The sequence below is a fragment of the Arachis hypogaea genome, chromosome 16 (assembly GCF_003086295.3).
Source record: "Arachis hypogaea cultivar Tifrunner chromosome 16, arahy.Tifrunner.gnm2.J5K5, whole genome shotgun sequence".
Lineage (NCBI taxonomy): Eukaryota > Viridiplantae > Streptophyta > Magnoliopsida > Fabales > Fabaceae > Arachis > Arachis hypogaea.
In genome coordinates this window covers 27808521-27830390 of record NC_092051.1, presented here as the reverse complement: position 1 = coordinate 27830390, position 21870 = coordinate 27808521, and the positions used below count along the sequence as shown (strand labels likewise).

Genomic DNA, 21870 nt, shown 5'->3' with positions numbered 1-21870 from the left:
AAAATTTGTACACGTAACACCATGTAATATCTGCTAAACTCCTCTTAGTCTCTTACATAGGCTAGGTATTAGTATAAATATAAATAAATTAATACTGCAATGATGACTAATAATGGTTCTGTCTGTGGATGGTCAAAAACCGAGAACAAAGCATTAAAATAACAAAAATCTAAAAACAAACATGATAATTGAATAATGAATATTGAATTTTCAATGATAATGAAATGCGACTGCCAACTCTTCTAACACTTTAACCGATGGTCTCAGGTCAGACTCACACTCACTCGGTCGATTTCTCGTGTTCTCGTTCTCTCTCTCTCTCTCTCTCTCTGCGCCAAACAAGAAATAACCATAATGGCCAAGAAACCGCCACTCGTGCCCACGCATCTCCTCATCGGCCTCATCATCGCCGCCGTAGCTGTGGAGGGAGGTGGCTCCGGCGAAGGGGAGCTTGACTACAAGAAGCTATCGGGCATTATAATCCCAGGCTTCGCGTCCACTCAGCTTCGTGCGTGGTCCATCCTCGACTGCCCTTTCTCTCCCCTCGATTTCAACCCTCTCGATTTGGTCTGGCTCGACACCACCAAAGTACTCTCTCTCTCTCTCTCTCTCGTTTACGTTGCATTTTAATAATAACGATACTTAATGTATATTGTGTGTGTTTAATTTCATCGATGGTTGATTTTTCTTGTGAGGTTGAGCAGGACGTGCATGAAAGAATAATATGGACGTAATTCGAACAATTTCAGCATTCCATTTCCGTTGTTTCGAAGGAGTCATTTATTTATATATATGCAGATTCAGATAATGAGCGAGTATCGCTTGATAGTTAATTAGTAAGAGCATGTTAGTAGTAGGTTTCTTGCTTAAGCTGCCTCGGAATGCTTTTGAATTTAATTTTCATTTTCTTTCTTAAAATTAAAATAAGCTAGTTTAATAAACTTGCATAGACACTTAGACTAGTGTATATATATGAGCAGATTTTGATCAATTCATTTGTTTTATAGCTTCTTTCTGCTGTCAATTGCTGGCTTAAGTGCATGTTGCTTGATCCATACAATCAGACTGATCACCCTGATTGCAAGTCCCGCCCTGATAGTGGTCTTTCTGGTATTACAGAACTTGATCCAGGTTATATTACAGGTGGGTTTTCTTGTTTGTCCCCCTCTGTGTAGGGCGAATCATGATTTCATAACTTGTTTGCTGTGGATTTTGTGTTCTGTAGTTTGATCATGAACCCCTTTATTTATTTTTTTCTTGGTAGGGCCTCTTTCTTCGGTGTGGAAAGAGTGGATCAAGTGGTGTATTGAGTTTGGAATAGAAGCTAATGCAATAATGGCTGTTCCTTATGATTGGAGATTGTCACCATCAATGCTTGAAGAGCGAGACCTTTACTTTCATAAACTCAAGTATGCCTACATCTCTGAATCTCAATTACATGTCTTGCTTGCTATAGTTTTGGCAAAAAATTTTAGGAGCCAGTGCTGCTGATTTCTAACTGCTGGTAAAGGGCCATTTGGTTTCCAATGTTTAGAGGTTTTCTTAATGTGTACATAATAATCGTGTATATGATGTAGTTCTATGTTTGCATCTGTTCAAACATCATAGGCAAATATGATATATGTTCTGTCTTCCATCAGTCTGATTGATGTTTAGAAGTTCTAGAGACAATGGGTTCTTTTCAAGTTTTCAAATGATTAACGATGGAAGAAACTGGAACTCTGGAAGATAGAAGTTATGATTGTAAAATTTTGTTATAGCCCTTATAATCTTTAAGTAACAGAATTCATGTGGTGAAATCGCAAAGAAAATTTTTTAAAATAAAAGCAGAGCGACACTGCTCACTGCTCACTGCTGAACAGTTCTCTACAATTTCCTTCCCCTTTCCGAGCAAGTGTTTTTATCCTCACTTCATTAATCCACGTCTGTTCAAATTCTAGGACTCTACCTCTTTTATTTCTAGTGCATGACTGGCACAATAATTTGGTTACACAATCTGTATTGAAAACTAGAATCTTGTGTAGTATAAGACTAGCAGAACGACAAATATACTCACTTGAAGAGAGCGCTAGAATGATACGTATGCTAATACTGATTAGTAGCGAGTGGATAGGTTCTCACAGTATATGTGTACCAGAATGTTATTCTACTATTCCAGAGCTGAGTTAGAATCCTCCGCTCCCCATCCCCTCTCTTCAAAAGGCAGATGATTACATGAAATTGATTTGTTGTATTTACATTTTGTAATTCTCTTTGCAGATTGACATTTGAAACTGCATATAAACTTCGTGGTGGCCCCTCATTGGTTTTTGCCCATTCATTGGGTAATCATGTCTTTCGTTATTTCTTGGAGTGGTTAAAACTAGAAATTGCACCAAAGCACTATATCCAATGGCTAGATCAACATATCCATGCCTATTTTGCTGTTGGTATGGTTGGCTTATGTTAATTTGTTATAATCCATAAAAAAGCTGATGTAGACTCTAATGGCTGATAATAACAATAACTTAATATACCCAATTTTGATCTTTGATTGGGTATCAGGAGCTCCCCTTCTTGGTGCAACTGAAACTGTTGAAGCAACACTTTCAGGATTCACATTTGGTCTTCCTATTTCAGAGGTTTGCTTTTAATTTTTATAGTTTCTCTTTTCATTTTTTATATGTTTATTAATTAATATAGGCATGAACTGTTTAACCTTGTAGGTTTCTATAACCCCTTTCTTAGGTTTTTAGTTCTACTTGATCAGGATCTCATATATTTATCTGACATGACACAGTTATTCTACTACATAACTTTCTGATGCCCTCTTCTTGGGCAGAGCCTGGGAATCCTTCCTTAAGCTCAAGAATAATCAGAGAAAACATAAATTATACATTTTAATGTTCTTATTATTAAATTATTGGTATAAGCTTGCATGGGATATGGTGAACATGTGCAAATATACAACAGTATAGCAACTAAACAGTAGTTGATAACAGAATATGCACCAGAGAGTGGTATATGTTATACATTGTAGAGGTCTCAAGCCCACGAGATTTCTGAAGAATAGTGCTATTTCTTATGTTTTGTGCTTCAAATGTCTGCTTTCGGCATGCAGTTAATTAAGTTCCATGATATTTTTGGGCTACTTCGTTTTCGGGAATCCCATACTTGCTTGATTCAAATCCAAAATCTTTTTCATCCGTGGAATGCAGATAGAATCATTTAGATGACATGGTACTTTATATAATTGATTATTGAGCTTAGGCATGCTGGAAAATATGTGACTGACCATAGCTGGATAATCAACAAATAATCTCAGCTTTAGATTTTAGTTGTGCATTCTTCAAGTTGCATCTTGTTATGTTATAGAAACCCCAAGGCCTACATTACAAATGGATATGTGAGGAGGAATTTGGATGGGCCTGAAACAGCAGGGACTTGAGGCAAGGGGAGTTAGTTATTCTGAAGTAGCATCAGATAGAAGAGGAAGTGTGAGAACATTTGGTCTGGTTTTATTGGACGCTGCTTTATACCTGTAGAGGGGAAGGAACTGTAATTGAAGGGTCCCTGAACCACCCAGGAGAGTTTCCATACCTTTTTCTTCTATTTTTTTCCATTTCATATTGTAATTCACACCAATTTCCAGTTGCTGGAGATGAATCCCTCATTGGAATCTCAGTTTCCATTAATACATCCAGAGATTTAATATTTTTAATCTTTAACTGATGCTAGTTCTTACACACTGCTGTCATCTTTAAAATATAGTTGATGATTAACTACCAGTCCCAGCAGATAGACATGTTAACTGATGGATGTTTTGGACATATATTCTGTGCTACTATTTCTTATGCAGTTATATTCTTGTCTTAATTCATGCTTATCATAATTTCTTTAAGGTATCAGGGAACAGCTCGATTGATGTTCAACTCCTTTTCTTCGTCATTGTGGATGATGCCCTTTTCCAAGTACTGTAGATCAAATAGTAATTATTGGAAGCATTTTTCTGGGGCAAGGCATGTAGGTAACCACACGTATCACTGTGAAGATAAGGAATTTCAGTCAAACTTCTCTGGATGGCCAACAAATTTAATCAACATTGAAATTCCTTCAACTCGTGGTAAAATCTGATGATTATTTTGTATGTAATTGTGGGGAGTCTTGTTATGGGGGTTGTGGTCCTCAACCGTGTTTTGTTTCTACTGCTCACAGGATTTGATGCATACCCTTCAATCACAGAAATACCTCAGTCTAATTTGTCTAGCATGGAGTGTGGAATACCTACACAATTATCTTTTTCAGCTCGCGAAATGTCAGATGGAACCTTTTTCAAGGCAATTGAAGATTACGATCCAGACAGCAAGAGGCTGTTGTACCAGTTAGAAAAGTATGTGATATCTCTAATCAGAAGAATATATTTTGCATCAAATAATTGACTGTTTTACAAAGATGCCAAAAGATTAAGGCATCTGAAGCTTCATTTTTTTTTTTTATATTTACAAAATTTTAGATACAAGGTAGTGCATAGAATGGCCATCCATTTACCAAGATAGTTACATCTGGTTTATTTATATAAAGATTACTATAAACATCAAAAAGATTCGACAACAAAGAATAATCTAACAAAGTATGTTTTTAGAATACTTTACTTCTAAGGAAGAGAAATATGCCACTATATTATAGCTCTACCATCAAACTGGCTAATGTTTGAACACTTCGATGTTTCAGATCATATATCAATGATCCTGTTCTTAATCCTCTGACACCTTGGGACCGGCCACCAATAAAAAATGTCTTCTGCATTTATGGCACTGATTCAAAGACTAAGGTACAATTTACTTCTACAACTGAGCACACTTTGGTTTATAATATCTAAATAATTGAAAATATGCTAAGGAATTCCATTGAAGTGAGTGACTATTAGTTTGGTTAAGTTGTTCAATAGGTCTAAAATCTTGAAAACTTTTGCACTGGGTTTTTTTAATTCTTGTGTCCCCATCATGTTGTTGGGTTGTGAACTCTGCCAAGTTCATTTATAGTTTGCCTTTGGGCTGAATTGGTTGAACTGCATATGTAAACAGTAAGTTTTATTCAGTTTTGACAGCTGTAGATTGCCTTAATCCTTTAGTTCTATGGTATATCTCACATTATTCTCACACATTTGTGGAGTCACAACTTACAAGTACTATATGAATTGATGAATGCCAATTTCATCATTGTACACTCTCTGTCATGTTTATTAATTATTACCAATCCATAAGCTTATCGCTTTCCTCTAGTATGGTTAATTGTGTTAAGCAGAGGCCACATATAAGAATATACAATAAAGAAGCATTTTGCATGACTGGGAAATGAAAAGATAATCCTGCTCTCATGCCTAAAATGAAAAGATAGTCAAATATTTTATATTCTTAGAGAATATTAAATGGCTACTCCTTTGTGTTAGACAATTCAATAGTGTTTAACATTCTAGAGAGATTGAGTTCAGCATGTAAGGTTACATATTCTGGTCCTTGCTTCCTTTAAGATCATTTTCGGTAATTTCCATTGGTATTGGGGTAAGACTGATTTACTGGTAACTTAATAATGTGCCGATAACTTTTCCAAAATGAGCACGCAGTCATTACAGCTAAAATATTTGTATATTTTATTTAGCTACGTAAATAATGTCATAATCTAGTATATTAAATATTTTTCCTGATTTGCCAACATTTGATGATTTACCCGTATCCCTGGATCTTGATTTATAAATACAGTAAATCTTTGTGGATTCTGTTGATCGCTGATAGTGCCATTGCAAATGATAAATTTTACCTCAATTATTGAAAACAGGTTGGTTACTACTTTGCACCTAGTGGCAAGCCTTACCCTGATAACTGGATAATTACGGATATCATTTATGAGTTTGAAGGTTCTCTATACTCAAGGTACCCCTTCTTTTTGTTGGTTTGAAAGTTTTTTTAGTAGAACCAAAATTCTACGGTTCTCTATACTCAGGGTCATGAATCTGCAAATTTGTCATCGTCAACTCCTACAAGAGATTGACTGCACTTTGTTAACTTTTGGTGGTCATCCTTTATTTTGGGAGGGAGGGGGTAGGGGGATGGTTTGTTAAATCAAATTTGTGGTTTTATCTTTCATTTTGATATTTTTGTGGTAAAGCAACACATATATGGTGGTCAAACAGATGTTACTATTACAGTCTGTCCTTTGTATGCTGTTCTGGTATCCTATTTGAACATATTAAAAACTTGTCTCAACTGTCAGGTCAGGGAATCTGATTGAAGGGAATCCTGGAGCCACAAGTGGAGATGAGACGGTTAGCTTAGATTAAGTTTCCTTTTATGTGGTTGTGTTTATGAAGGAAGGCATAACATGTTGGCTGTTCTAGTTTACTGCTTGTGCTGTTAATGGATTTGCGAGGACAGCACCTACATACAACAATTAGATTACAATATATTCAACCCGTTACAGGTACCATACAACTCCCTTGCATGGTGCAAGAGCTGGCTTGGACCAAAGGTGAACATAACAAGAGCGCCTCAGGTATGCCAGTCTAAAAAGCATTTGGTTGCCCTTTTCATCTGGAATTAACTATGATTATAGGGTTTTCATTCAGAATTATGCTGTGTGGTTAAGTTGCATATAGTAGCAAACATGTGTTATTAATTGTTAATTTGCTGGGACCTACAGTGTTACAATAGTGTGGCATCCCCTTGTTTGTTTAGTTTACTGGGAGTGTGATCATGGATAATAAGCCCAGATGATGTGTTTGATGTAAATGAGTTACATAGTTTTGGAAAACAAGCTGCAATTGACATTACATTATGTCTATTCAGAATTGATGTGGTTTCTTTTGTGTCTTTTTAACTGTATGTGTAAAAGTTCTAGGGTCCAGAAGCTTTAGAACCATATTTGCTAATTTCTTCACTCTGATATGGCAATTTGACATAGTTATCTGTTTTGTTGTCTCTGTTCTAAATTATCTTGTTCAGTTAGTTTCCGATTTATCAATTTCCTGAAACCAACATCTCAGAGTGGCAGCTACTAAATGAATTCACATTTTGATTTTTAGAAAGCTTTATCTTCTCAACTTTAACATTTCTTGTTAAGATGTATTTACCTGTCATATTGTCATTTGATTACATGTTAACATTGTATTGAATGACGACCATTTTATCTATCTATTCTTATTTTCAGTCTGAGCATGATGGTACTGATGTACAAATTGAGTTGAATGTAGAACATCACCATGATGAAGATGTTGTTGCAAACATGACAAGATCACCAAAGGTTAAGTACATAACATATTATGAAGATTCTGAGAGTCTTCCAGGAAAGAGGACAGCAGTTTGGGAGCTTGATAAAGGTAAGAGTCTGCCCTCTGAGTTGTCATGGACTAACTGATGCTTTTTTTTGAGGCTTACAAAAACTGAGTTATTTACCTGCATTCGTTACTTTTTTCATCAGTTCCGTAAAAGCTGCCGTTCATCATTGACTACTAGTTTTTATGGATGAGCAAGAATTATTGGTCCATTCTTAGTCTAGGCAAAGTCCATCTTGCTGTGATAGAAGGAAGCATTTGCTTTTAGAGAGTGGAACTGAGACTGGGGGACTGGGACTCAGTACTGTGGTTGGTGACCAGAGACTAGAACTAAAATTTCAGTCTCGGGACACAATGTACCTCCAGAAAGTGGGGACACAGGGGACTGAAATTTTTGAGGACGGAGACTGAAACTTTATAATATTTCTTCTCAAAAATATCCTCATTTAACTTTTCAAATTCCAAATCTACTATTCAATCTCCATATTTATCTTAAACAAACATAATACTGAGACATAACTCAGTCGGTACATTTTATACCAAACACAATACAGAGACTTAATTTAGTTTCAGTCTCTCAGTCTCTATCTCCCAGTTTCAGTCTCTCAGTGTCAGTTTCCCTTCCAAACACAGCCGAAAGGAACAAAAACAAATAAGTTTTAGCTAATGTGACAAAGACATCAATTGTAGTTCCAAAAACTCCATATGCTTCGGTTATTTCAAAAACCAAAATGAATAGGTATGGAATAGAGAGATTTGAACTGCCAGGCCATTGTCTGCATGTCCTTTACAAAGGTAGTTTATGACAGGGATACATAAAAGTAAATTGACAAAATCTTTGTGTAGCAAATCACAGGAACATTGTGAGATCACCGGTGCTAATGCGAGAGTTATGGCTTGAGATGTGGCATGATGTCCATCCTGATGCAAAATCAAAATTTGTCACAAAAGGTATTTCATGCTATATTTGTAAACAATTTTAGAAGGTTCAGACAAGAATCTCCGCTTACTTTGTGCCATTACAGCTAAGCGAGGACCCTTGAGGGATGATGACTGTTATTGGGATTATGGCAAAGCTCGCTGTGCCTGGGCAGAATATTGTGAATATAGGTCATTTTTAACTTTTTCCCTTCCATTTAAGGTTTGATTTACCTTTCAGGAAGATTATGAGTGGAAATCTTGGCAAAACATATTTCCAATTTTGGGGAGTTAACCAAATAATAAGGCTAATTATTTCTTGCAGAATGATTAATGGTTAGCTAAGCTGAATTAGATCATAAAATGCAATATTTGTTAATTGGGAATATTTTTTATAAGCTTCATTTAATGGAATTCCCCCACTAAAATTTAGTTAACTTGCTTTTGGTTTTATTCTTTTAACCTGTCAGATGTATAATAATGCAGGTATGTCTTTGGTGATGTTCACCTGGGACAAAGCTGTAGGTTGAAATCTACTTCAACTAACCAGTTGTTGAATTATTTGTAAATAAGAAGGTATCTTGTATTCCTCATGAATATTCTCTTTTCTATGGCTTGAATGTACACTGCTACATGATTTTGAACTAGACTGAACACCACCACAGCCCCATGATTTTTGTCTCTTTGTCTGTTAAAAGATTCTGTTGTTACCTTAGGTACTGGTGGGGCTAACCCCAGGCAAGTCATCCACCGCACAACATGCTACACATGAATATTAGAACAGATCCTCCATAACTGATTTTTGGCCTTGTTTTCCTGCGGCTTGTAGCGCCACTGAATGCCAGCAAATTCTTTTTTCCCGTGTGTGGAACTTTTGACCCATTCCTCAGCTCATCTTTCATCCACATTCACCATTTTCACAGTATATTTTGGCTCAGATTACAGAGATTTGTAATGTTGTAGTCTAGTATATGTAGCTGCGGGAACCTCTTCAGTGGCATGTTAATGGCGGCATCTACCATCTAATATGTGTACCTTCAAATGCTTAACAAAACAATGTTTAGGTCATGGTCTTGTATTTGTTAAGATACACGATTTATTCTGTTAATGATTAAAGTTAGGAGCAATTTTTTACTGCTGGTTACTTGAGTGAGCATTTCCCATTTTGCTTACTGAGAAATATCAGGTCATAATTTTGGTGGATCTGTACATTAAAACTGGTCATACAGTTTGACATCATAAACATATGAAACTTAGGTTATGTGCAAGATATATAATTTGAGGAGTGTTAACCATGACTTAAATTGTTTAGTTTGATGTTAGTTTAATTTGTGAACAAGATCCTTGGATGTAAAACCGTGTGATTCCTTGTAAGTTATAAAACAAACTACTCATCGAGAAGCCACTGCTTCACAACTTAAAAGTGGTTGCTTGTAAGATTGATCTTACCACCAAGATGCTAATCATTATTTTATCACACAAAGATCCATTATAATTATTTTCTAGTTGTTAAAGATATGCCATCACAATGGAGTTCATCCCTCTTTTGACTATTAGCAAGCAAATATAAACCTGTAGCATCATCAACAAAGAAAAGAAAAATATAACTAAGGATTTGGAGCTTAAGATACAAATATGCATAACAAAACGTGTCATTAAAATAAAACCAGGGCTAGCTTCTCTTTTTTATCTCGAACAAATATTTGAGCTCCATGTGACACCTTTTGTCGTCATCTTCAAACTGTAAGACACCAACAAAAGAGAAACAACTTTATTTAGACATCAACTTGAGTCAATTGTACAAAGTGTAGATATTGTCTAAAAATAGTTTCAACAATGGAAGGTCTTCACATCTTCATATACACTGGCTTGAAATTTCAATTTTGCAATAGCCTCTGGCAGATTGAACTATGTTGGTTGTAAAATAAATTAATGAAAACTAAATATTATTAACTATGTGACATATGCACACGTTATTTTTCACCTCCTTGTGTTCTAATTGTACTAAGCATGTGTAATGTACAAGAGAAAAGGGACTAAATCCCTAATGTGGTTCTTGAGACTCACACCATGCAACAGTTTGGTTCTTGAGGTTCCATTTGCACTATTATCATTTCCGAGAATGATCTCTGAGTACCATAGTGGTCCCTCGACCCCTTTCTTGCAGTGACTCAGGACCAATGCCACGCTAGATACTGGTGGAATGATCTCGTTTGTCTTTGGCGTCCAATGAAAACAGATGCGACGTCATTTTCATATATTCGAAAACTGTTTTAAATGCCAACATATATCAAAACGACGTTCCATCTGCTTTTATTGGGTGCCAAAAGCAAACAATGTCGTTTCACCTGTGTCCAGCATGGCATTTTAGTGCAAGTTCATCACTCTGCTGAGTATCGAAAAGAGGTCGAGGGACCACTATGGTGCCCAAGGACGATAATAGTGTAATTGGAACTTCGGGGACCAAATCGGTGCATGTTGTGAATCTCAATAACCACTTTGGGGATTTAGCGGAGAGAAAGGGTTTTTATTCCAAATTTTCTACTTTTCAATTCTCCTACAAACCAACGCCAACCTAATATCAATGCTGGTCTTAACATAATTCCGATTAAGATAAACATAACGGAAAAAAGCATGCACATCAAATTGAAGTTCCAAATTCCAGAATATGCTTATTGCTCTGAGCATGACAACATTAAAACAAGCTTAAGATAACAAACATTTGATAATAGCATCAACTATAAAAAAACAAACTATAATAAAGTCTTATCCCATTAGATGGGGTCAACTACATGGATCAATATCATATATCACAAGCCCACAAGCCCGGATACATAAAACTTTGTTGAATCTTCATGATATAGAATCAACTATACTTTGATAAAAACATCTTAAAAAAAGATGATGAATAACACTACATGTTCTTTCCATATATTAAGTGAAGGCTTGGCATAAACTGAATTATGAGCAAAAAGCATTCATTTTTGTTTCTTCATACCTTAAGTTTGGCAGAGTAAACACCCCTTGCAAGTGCACCTGATGGAGTGGTGTCCTCCTTCAAGGCATAGACATATGGTTCTTTTTGAGGAGCAAAAGTCCCTAACATTCCCTTGCTTTGATCAACTGAAAAGCACAAGAGCATAATCAACATCTGAGTAACACACACCAAGAAAAAAAATGTCATTCTAATTGACCAATTTCATATTATTTCATAGTCTTTGTTCTTCTCATTCCTTTCTTTCCTTTTCCAAACCTCACGTTCTCAACCATTCTTAGTCAAGAAATCGGTGGTTATTTGGCGTTAATAACTAATAATCATAAACATAATCCGAGGCTTTTAATTTTTCTGATTTTTTTAAAAGCCTTACAAATTCAAAACTATCTAACAAAAGCAAAAATTTCAATTGAATACCTTGAAGCCCTCCTTTCCACACAGTGTTGGAGTATGTCAAGCCAGAAACAATGTTGTGTAGAACACTAAATTTTAGCTTAAGCTGATAGCAAGATCCCTCCTTGAGAGTGAATAGATTTCGGCCGTTATGATTTTCGTCCACAGGTAAGGGGATAACAATTTCACCAAAATCCTCAGAGAGAATTCCAATGGAATGAAATTTCACTTCAGGATCCAATTGGCCTAATAAAAAGGAAACAACTTAAGCAAAACTGAGCAAAAGGTTCAGTGAAGCATAAACAAGGATGACAAAACAAACCATCTAAATCGCTTTCCAAACAACCCAACAGCTTCTCCTTCCACCTTCTTAGGCTTTCGTCCTCCTGCATACCACAATTGACCTCGAAATCAGTACCGGTACAGGTAACAAATAACAGACCAATGAATGTGATTCTAATAATCAACCTATGAGAAACCACCTGCATGCAAAAATGCATCATATCTTCTTTATGATGCATTGTGAATAATTAAGCCACAGCTGCCTGAAATGAAAATAATGCCCCAATGCCACATTATGTTTAATACTCTTTGTTATTTTCACTATCTTCTTACCAAACACAGAATAGACATCAAACAAAATAATTAAAAAAAAAAACTATGTAAGTTAATATAGAAGTAACTAGTGACAACTGAAAATCCAGTGTAGACTTGTAGTCAATGAAATTCAGTTACAAAGAACAAAAGTTTTAACCTTCCCTCAATCCCACAGAAACAAGTGCAGAATAAACAAAGAGCTTCAAAAAATGATGGGGAGTAAGAACCTTGTCCCGTTCGATCTGCTCCTTGAGAGAAAGTAAAGGACCAGGTACAAAGCCACAATTTTTGTGATCACCACCAAAGCTTTGTTCATCATCTTCTTCTTGCTCTGCTTGTTCTTCTTCCACTTCCCTTATTGGCTTTTGATTCAGTTGTTGTTGGTGGCTTTCACCAACCCTAAAAGCAGTAGAGATCAATGATGATGGCCCTGCTTCTTCTTCCTCTGCTCTCTTCCTATTCCCACTCTCCATTCTCTCTTTTCAACACCACCACCACAAAGAGAAGCTCTTGACTCTTGTATTGTAATAATGTGTTGTGTTAGTGTTATCTTCCAATGGATTATTACTTTTTCTTTTTTTTTTTTTTATTGTTGGCACAATAATCAAAGAGAGACAAAGTTATTGTGTGTGTAAATACTGAAAAGAAAAAGAAGAGTCAGAGTTTTGTGACTGCAACTGGCAGTGTTGACTGACATGACAGACACATATCAATCTGTGTCTTTTGACTTTCACCGTTTTTCATTCACAATTTGTCCCCACTCTGTCGCCATGTGCTTCTCTCAATTGTGTCGCTATTCCGTCACAAATATTCTCATCATATTTTAATTCCCTTTTACCAATGTGAATTGTACAAGTAACCAACCAATCTAGTGTCTCCATTTTTGGTATACAGAAACGACCCTTGTCTAGGTATTGTGGTACGGTGTTTGTTGTAGAAAACATTAAGGAAACGGCTAATTTTTTTATATTGATTAAATATATGTGTAATACATTGTTATTGGAAAATTGGGTGTTTTTTTTTATATGGTGTTTTATTCAAACTGGACGGTCCGATTTGTTTGATGAAAAAAAATAAATTACAAATCGGAGAGTCCGATTTGCTTGAAGAAAAAAATAAACTCTAAATCGGAGGGTACGACTTGTATTTTTTATTTTTTTTATTTGTTAAAATAAAAATCGGACGGTCCAATTTTAACATTAAATTTTTTTTATTTTCGAAATCACAAATCGGACCGTTGTTTGTTTAAAAAACAAAACAATGCAAACAAATCGGTGCCTTCGATTTGTGTCATCCCATAGCCAAATAAAACACCCCTCTCCTCACACTATATTGTCATACACGTTTCTCTCTCCCACACGAAAAATCAAAAGCGACAGAAAACATCATTTTTATTTCAAAATAATATTATAAAAAATGACGAATAAAGAACAAGAAAGAATGGGACAAACCAATGGTGTATAAAAAACTTCAAAAATGTTATATACAAACTAAAACTTAGCCACAAACACCTACTATGTATTTGTGTATAAATATATGTTTAATTCATTTTTAATGTGAATTTTTTATTTTAATATCTATTTTAAACCAGTATCAAAATAATGGCGTCCAAACAAGCACTTATTCTCTATACCTATGGTTGAAAAAACTTAGGCAATGGTGACTAATCTTGCATAAAGATGTATTAGAAAAATGAAATGTGACAAAAGTAGTTGTTTTCTTCTTTTATTTTTTTTTTCATCACCTAATAGTAATAGAGTTCGCCCAAATGTTTTTGGTGTAGCTTGCCATTTTTTTACTAGCATAAACCACTGAATATGTGCTTCTCAGTTTCAGACTTTCAGTGCTGGAGACAGACGAATGCAGAAGAGAAATACGTGACTGCGAGGGAAGGAGTGAAAGGGGGCAATACTTTTCATGCTTTATGTCAATGACTCTATTAAGGTCTATTTACAAACAAGTTTTATTTAATATTTGAACACAAATTCATGAGCTATGGACAGGACAAGGACTAATCAAATGATAACAAATAAATAATTTGGATGTTAGAGTGAAGGTTACACTAAAATTCAAAGGTGATAGGGTAAATGAACGAATCACCTCATTATTATTAAAAATATAAACCACGCATGATGCATGACGCACGAAATGAACACCACAAAAATATTTTGACTGGACGTTAAGAAGTGCTTGGAGACCCTGTCATCTGAATGGTTCAACTGGTGCTGATTCTTCTAGGGAGTTTGCTGCCTCAAAACATTCTGCAGCTTCTGATATTTTATTCTCGGCCTTGTGAAGAATGCCAAGATTGTACCATGCAGAAGCGTTCATCCTGTCATGCCGTAGTGCGTCCATCAGAAAGCTTCTGATGGCAGCATTTGACTGACCATTGAACTGTCTAAGAACCACAGCAGCGGATATCAAGCTAGGGACATGTCCCGAATCGATATCCAAAGCATCTCGAAATGCTTTTAGAGCCTCCTTGTAAAGGCCCTTTGCCTCGTGCATTGTACCTGTGAATATCATGTCAATCACTAGAAGTTTTCCACAAGATGTTTCAATTGTGAGGTTAGGTTAGGGTATCATATCATCATAAAATCGAATTTGGAACATGTTAGACTGTTAAGAGTTATTTAACTATTTTCTGTGGCATGCTTTTCTTCGGTAAGATACACGCATCATTAAACATCCAATGCATTAGATAGCTATAAAAATATAAAACCATGCATCAGATGATAACCACAAGTTATTTCCAAAAAGGTTATGCTCAGGTAACACATTTTCAAGGATTTTATTTTACTTACCCAGTGCATGCAACCTTGATGCAGTGTATGGTTTTATGGCTTTAGATCTAGAAAGACACATCTCTGCATCATGCCAACATGACAGAGATATATAGACATAAGCAAGATCATGCCATAATTCCACTTCCAAGTTCCAAGCATGATCTCTAGAATCCTGCTCCAAAGAGTAAGGATAATAAGGTTAAGCAGCTAGAAACAATGTTACTTCCAAAATGCATCTCTGTAGAAATAAATTTTACAGGTTTATGGGAGACCATATCCAGCCAGTTTTTATCACAATAAGCACAGAACAATATACTTTGGTGCTTCTACAGCAAGAAGAGTGGTGCACGTTTCCATTAAATGATCGACACTTCGACAATTGTAAATCAAGTTAAAGTCAAAAGACGACGATGACCCAAAAAAGCTGAAATGTTAGATATCAATAGATCAAAACACAACCCCCTTCTTGCTCTAAGAGCACCTATAAATCTCTAGTAATCAAAAGAACAAAAGCTTACGACTCAAGATAGTAAACCAACAAGCATTTCAACCGACCAACCTTACACAGCTTCTTCCATTGACCAAAAGTTTTCCGTTGAATATGAAGAATAGAAAGAAGCTGAACATATGTCTCAAAGGCACTCCTTAACTGGCCCTGTGCAATTTGCAGTTTAGCTTTTGTTCGCAACAGTTCTCCTTGATCCCATTTTGCAGTCTGATCCAAAGCAGCATTAACAACAGATTCAGCATCCAAAAACTGTTTTTGTGCTGATAATATCCGGGCTAACAACAACCATCCTTTAATACTAGCCCTAGCTTCCAGTTCCAGAAAGCACTCAGCATAATGAAGTGCAGAATCCAACTCCCTTTGATCTGCATATTCTAAACTAAGATAGTACAATATAAATGGGTCTCTCATTCTAGTCATTCTCCTTGCAGTTTCCAGAAACTGAAGTGCCTCGGACTGTCTCCGAATCCTCTCGGAATCAGAAACAGCTATTTTTGAGTGTGCTGAAAGTGAAATACCAAGTAAGCAATTTGCACGACTTTCCAACTGATCACATCTGCCATTCAAGTTCTCTAGCATTCGGCGAGCATAGTTGACCCCATCTTCTGCAAGATTGGGGTTCTTGCAACAAATGTTAGAAGCCATCAACAAAGCTGGAACATGTTTTGGATCTTCGTTGCTACTTAATAATTTTTTAAGAAGATTCAATGCTACCAGGTCTTGACCAGCACCATAATAACAAAGAGCAAGGGCATAATATCTTTCTCCTCGATTAATAGTCCCAGGAAGCAATTCTTCCCATTGATTGGCTAAAGCTGTCAAATCCCCTGAAACCGACAGAGCAAATGAAAGGTGGTCCAAAATTGAAGGATCCCACTCAATTTCATTCAAAGAGACTTTTCTTAGCAAAATAATTAAAATTAGTATAGCCTCTTCTATGTTGTTTCTGGGCACAAATGAGTTTTCCTTTTGTGAACGGAGATCTGGGGGGATTACTTCCGCTCCGCTATAGAGAAGAAAAGCAGCAAATTCTTTCTGAATCTTTGCTATGGTCTCGGAGGAAAGGTTCCACCGACGTAGGAGAGCCTGTCGGTAAGCCATGATAACTTCACGTGGACAATCAGCAAGTTTCCATAATTCTGGAAGTAGCTCAACTGCCTTAGTTACAGTGTCCTGCAATTTACATTCAGCACCAAAATTTTTACACGAGCCTTCAGGCAACAAAGAGTCAACTATGTCCAGAATAACTTTGCAAGATTGGGCAGCTTCTGCAAGAATTTTAGGAAGTATACATCAGAGAATATTTTGGATTCTCATACAGCTCAAACATTCTAAAGAGAAATTTCTTTTAGAATATTGGAGAGAGAATATCTATCAGACTATTAAGAGATGATTGTCTACATGGAGTTTGAGATTTTGAGAAAAAGTATAAAAGTGCTAGCAGCAGTAGTGGGTAATTTGTGTTCTTTAAGAAAGTATTTTTCGAAAACGCAATTTTAGCAAAGGAAAATTTAACAGCAGGCTCAAACAAGCAGTATATTCAAGTAAACAACGTGGATGATTTAACACTTTAATCAACTCAAGTGATGGGGTGCATAGGGTAAACAAATATCTTAATAGAATCTAGAAAGCTTATACATGTTCCAAACAAACACTCTGCAATCCAGGTGCCTGACAATGAAAAAGCATGCAAAATAAGTTTCATAACAAATGTAGTAGTTACATACTTAAACCAAAGTATGCAACAGAAGTAATACTGGAAAATAAGACAGACAACAAATAAACGACATCAATGTGCATATCAAAAAGAAACTAAGCTAACAGGTTCTTTAAGTTAAAAAGCAATGAGCTAATCTGTCAATCAAGTAAGGGTGGGCACCTTTAAACCTTCCCAGAGCCTGCAAACATTGTGCTTTAAGGAAAACTGCTTCAAACAGTGTGCCAACAGTATGTACAGACATTGGCGGCAGAACATAATTCTTGGAATGTCTCCTGTGGTTCTCTTTTATTTTGGCAAGAGAAATTTTTATCTCTGGAGTCACAGAGTCTATATTTATTCCCTCAAAAACATGTAAAGCAGCTTCTATATTCCCTTTCTGATATTCATATCTTCCTAACAGAGCTCTAGCTTCCTGCAAATTTTCAGCACATTATTCATTAAGCAGATACCAAACTTACAAGAAACTTATGTTAAGTCCAATAAATAGATTATCATATAAAGATGTCCATCAGCCTCGGTCATGATCTGAGTGAAACTAACTCCTTGACAGTAAAATGATGTAAGATGAATGCTTGTGTTATACAATTAATTGACAGATGCTAAGTTCCCTCTTCCTCAAATGAATGCAATACACTGAAAGATTAGTTTGTGTAAATATGAATACATCAATGACACAACATTTTCCCACTAAGTACCACTAACTACATCAGTCAGTATCTGCTATTACATCCAATGATGAACCATTACTATAGAAAATACCTGTGAAGAAAATAAAATAAGCATGAGATGATGAATACTTGGATACACGCAAGCAAATACACATGATTATGCAATCCCTCTAGAGTAAATAACACAGAGCAAGTCGTATCATAAAGTCTAATTAATCATTCAGTGCAGCATCAACCTCATAATTCAAGCAGCCAGCCTCACGCAATGACGATTCAGCTTCTTCGATATTTCCTGCATCCAGCCTCCTTGGAAGTTGTCCATCCTGTCCAGAACGGCCGCTACCAGTCGTGGCCGAATAATAGTCCTTAGTAGCAAGAGAATCCGATGGCGAAGGAACTGCCATCTCATCCATGCCTCCTTCTCGTCTCAACTGCTCCCCTGAGCACAGGCACTGCATCATGTTCTTCAAACTCCTCCTCTTCTTCCTCCTCCCCTGCCTATTTCCATTTCCCATGCTTTCTCAACTCACCCAATAACTTCCCACAAGCCACAACCGTTGAACCACTGTCACATATCAAATTCAAACGAAATCACAAAATCATCACCGAAAACAACAAAAAACTGTTTCCATTTCCTATTCAATTAAACATTTAAACTAAATTAGTTTTCCAAAAAAAAAAAAAACCCGGAAATCTCAGCTATATGTTCAGGGAAATCATATCAAAATCACACCATCCGAAATTGAAAAGTGATAAGAATCAAACGAATTCAACGGAAAAATAAGTAACGTCACGAAACTGAAGCGAAACCGATGCAAAAATAATAAATTCGCTAAACAATCAAATAGGAATCTCGTACATGACTTCGGTGGTGAATTGAATTGAATTGAGCTCTCCACTCAGGAACCGGTGGAGAAGTCGGAAACACAAAAGAAGAAAAAGAAAATTTGAAACTGAAAAAAAGAAAGAATAAAAGAGAGCGATGATTAGAGGAAAGTAAGAAGTAACCTTTTGGTATTTGAGAAAAAGAAAAGTAGAGGGAAAAATCAGAAGGGAGATGAACAGTAACGGCCATTGCTGAAATTCCAGCAATGCATCCATCAAAGGCACCTTTGAATGAAGCACTCCAAAAGCTTCTACACCCCTCACTCTTTTTTTAATCTTCTATTTCATCTCTCTTCCTTTTATTTTAAACCTTTAACTTTAAGTGGGGAAATAAAGAAAAAAAGAAAGAAAGAAAGAAACAAGTTAGTGGGAACAGAATGCGTGTGTTACAAGGATCACAGTTTCAGAGAAAGGGGAACGGAATCGCATGAAGAAGAAAGTTGTTTTTTTTTTTTTTTGGTTTTCCTACCTGAATGGTGAAAAAGGCGGGGAGGTTAAGTGCTTGCCACGTGGCGGTGTGCGTTTTTCATGGTGTGATGAGCTGGCAATTAAGTGCTCCTTAAACACATTTACCAACTACTGCTTACTCACTTCACTAACCAAAGGTAGTTGGCAGTTAAACTAAGTTATGATTCACTTGCGTTGCTAGTTGCTAAGGTCAATGTTAGACGAAGGGTGGCTAAAATGGCTATCAATAAAAAAAAGGTTAGGCGAAGGATCATCTGTTTGCAATTATTTCAACTACTACTCTATATAATTAATTAAGACGATATATAGGGATATGATATGATTCTTATATAATCTGCAAAAATTAAGGAATTATAGACAAAATTCGCGGTGAGGATCACTTGATTTGATTGAAGAAGACGATTGATGTAAGCATTATTTACTAATTGCTTATTTGTTTTCAAACATGTTAGATGTATATTAAATCAATCATTAATATAAATTATTTATATAAAATATTTATTAAAATATAAGTATATATTAAAAATAAATTGAATAATATATATTTATATATAAATATATTAATAATTAATTTTAATTATTAATTTTAATATATAAATAATATTTTTTATTTGTTTTAATAATTAAAATATCAATAAAATTAGACGATTAAACAATTTTTAAATCAAATTTGTTTGTCATACTTATATTTTTTTGCACATTTTTTTTAACAATGTCATCATTGTCTCTTCTTTTTCTTTTGTTCTTCTTTAATATTATCGTTTTTCTCTTCAACGTCTTCTTTTTCTCTTATTTGGTTTCTTCTTCCTCTTCTTTTTTCTCCATATTTTCTTTCATTATCATCAACATCGTCATCATCTTCTTCTTCTCCTATATGTGTTTAGAAAATTAGTTAGAGTATAGAAATTTTACTACTTTAGTATACAACACAGAAATTTTGGTGCACACCACAAAAATTTTAGAATACAATACAGAAATTTTGGTACACATCATAAAAATTTTTACATGACTATGTACCCAGAATATTGACTCACCTGACCAATAAAATACATTTATAACAAAAATTTATATGCTATGCACAACATATGTGTTATATACAAAAATTTGTATGCTATATCAATAAATTTGTGCTATTACTGCTATATACAAAAATTTGTGTTAGGTGCAAAATTTTTTATACTATATTAATAAGTTTCTATATACTCTCCAACAAAAATTCTATGCTGAAGAAGCACAAACAAAAAGTAGTAACACATTTATGCATTTTTTTTACTTAGCTTGTATCAATTTAGTTGAACTTAATTAAAAAAAGTATTATTTTAATATCATCATATATATATATATATATATATATATATATATATATATATATATATATATATATATATATATATATATATATATATATATATATAATGTGAATGGAAGAGGCACCAACCGAAATATGTAATTTGTCCCATTTTAATATTTTGGATTCTAATTTTATTTAAGAGGTAAATATTAAATCAGTATATGAAAGATTTTGTCGTTGACAAAATGATACGTGACTTTTGTTATTGATAAAATGGTTCCTGAAAGATTTTAAAATTTGACAAGCGTGCCCCTGAGTTCACCGGAGCATCTCTTCGACAAGCATAATGCTAACATGGCTACCGTGTTTTGGTAACTTGACAAACCTCCAACCCTAATTCCTTCCTCTCCATAACGAACTCTCCCCCTCTCCCTCCCCACCAACGCAGCTTCCACTTCATAATTCCCTCAGCTCTCTGGCCTTGTCTTCGTTCTTCAACTTGTCCAGCCACCATTTCTCTCCGCGCTACTCTAATGTCATCGCGACGCTTCGGTTTTGCCGTTATTCGCTGTGGTTCCGCCTGTTTTAGCGAACTTTCCCTTTGTTTTGTTGTGCTTCCGCTGCCATTACGCCATGCTTCTGCCATTGTTTAGCCTCTATTTTACCGTGCTCTAACCCTCGTCTTCTAGCTTCTGCTCAGCCTCGGTTCTGTTGCGTGGCCCAGCCTCTGTTCAGCTTTCGCTCCGTCGCTGTTCATCCATCTCCGTTGAGTTATAAAGTTTGATCTCCCTCTCCATTTGTTGATTTTTAGTTATTGTTTTAATTGGTGGTGGTATAACTATTAAGTTGCTTTTTCAATTCTTATTTTATTGGTGATTTGCTGTATTAACTTGTTTTGATTATAACTTGTTTTGGAGAGAGAAGTTGGGATTTTGCCAGGTCACCAAAATACGGTAGCTACGTCAGTATTGTGCTCGTCGGAGATATATTCCGGCGAGCTCGGGGACACGCTTATCAAATTTTAAATCCTTTAGAGACCATTTTGTTAATAACAAAAATCATGTACCATTTTATTAGTGTTAAAATTTTTCGAATACCAATTTAGTATTTACCTCTTTATTTAAATACAGATTTTTGCTTTTAAAAAAGAATATTTGATTTTGTATAATCGTAATCATGATTTTAGTTATTAAATAAAATAATTTAAATGTGTTAGTTCAACAATATATCACAATTAATTTTTAAAATTAATAACTTTTTATAAATTATATATGTTAAAGTTTGTTTTAGAAATAAAAAAATTATGCACCAAAACTATTTTATATTTTTATTTTT

The 21870-nt window shown here is 35.3% G+C and overlaps 3 protein-coding genes across 7 annotated transcripts; 1 reads left to right on the top strand and 2 right to left on the bottom strand.

Annotated features, from left to right (window-relative positions):
- The first annotated feature begins 228 nt into the window (after positions 1 to 228).
- Positions 229 to 9528, top strand: LOC112758752 (phospholipid--sterol O-acyltransferase). 4 transcript variants are annotated; one of them, XR_003179810.3, is made up of 16 exons: positions 229 to 588; positions 1008 to 1143; positions 1265 to 1409; positions 2260 to 2429; positions 2545 to 2621; positions 3889 to 4102; positions 4195 to 4369; positions 4711 to 4810; positions 5815 to 5909; positions 6250 to 6301; positions 6457 to 6528; positions 7183 to 7351; positions 8163 to 8257; positions 8332 to 8416; positions 8711 to 8800; positions 8941 to 9528. XR_003179810.3 is itself a non-coding variant. In XM_025807491.3 (16 exons), the coding sequence occupies exons 1-15, from the start codon at positions 355 to 357 to the stop codon at positions 8790 to 8792; spliced, it is 1911 nt and encodes a 636-aa protein (XP_025663276.1). In that variant the 5' UTR covers positions 229 to 354; the 3' UTR covers positions 8793 to 8800; positions 8941 to 9528. The 4 variants fall into 4 exon arrangements, 2 of the variants coding, with proteins under 2 accessions (XP_025663276.1, XP_025663277.1); XR_011874161.1 differs by having other exon boundaries at positions 8923 to 9368; XM_025807491.3 differs by having other exon boundaries at positions 8153 to 8257.
- A 165-nt stretch (positions 9529 to 9693) lies between these two features.
- On the bottom strand, positions 9694 to 12848 carry LOC112758754 (rho GDP-dissociation inhibitor 1). Its single transcript, XM_025807495.3, has 5 exons — positions 12437 to 12848; positions 11935 to 11998; positions 11637 to 11858; positions 11223 to 11347; positions 9694 to 9965 (listed from the first exon to the last, which is right to left on the bottom strand). Exons 1-5 carry the CDS (start codon positions 12680 to 12682, stop codon positions 9897 to 9899), a joined length of 726 nt encoding a protein of 241 aa, XP_025663280.1. The 5' UTR covers positions 12683 to 12848; the 3' UTR covers positions 9694 to 9896.
- Positions 12849 to 14105: 1257 nt separating this feature from the next.
- LOC112758751 (protein NPGR2) lies at positions 14106 to 19247 on the bottom strand. Of its 2 annotated transcripts, XM_025807490.3 has the most exons (7): positions 19002 to 19243; positions 18751 to 18844; positions 18128 to 18456; positions 17383 to 17635; positions 15555 to 16771; positions 15014 to 15167; positions 14106 to 14722 (listed from the first exon to the last, which is right to left on the bottom strand). In XM_025807490.3, the coding sequence occupies exons 3-7, from the start codon at positions 18404 to 18406 to the stop codon at positions 14412 to 14414; spliced, it is 2214 nt and encodes a 737-aa protein (XP_025663275.1). In that variant the 5' UTR covers positions 18407 to 18456; positions 18751 to 18844; positions 19002 to 19243; the 3' UTR covers positions 14106 to 14411. The 2 variants fall into 2 exon arrangements, with proteins under 2 accessions (XP_025663275.1, XP_025663274.1); XM_025807489.3 differs by lacking the exon at positions 18751 to 18844 and having other exon boundaries at positions 18900 to 19247.
- Positions 19248 to 21870: the final 2623 nt, after the last annotated feature.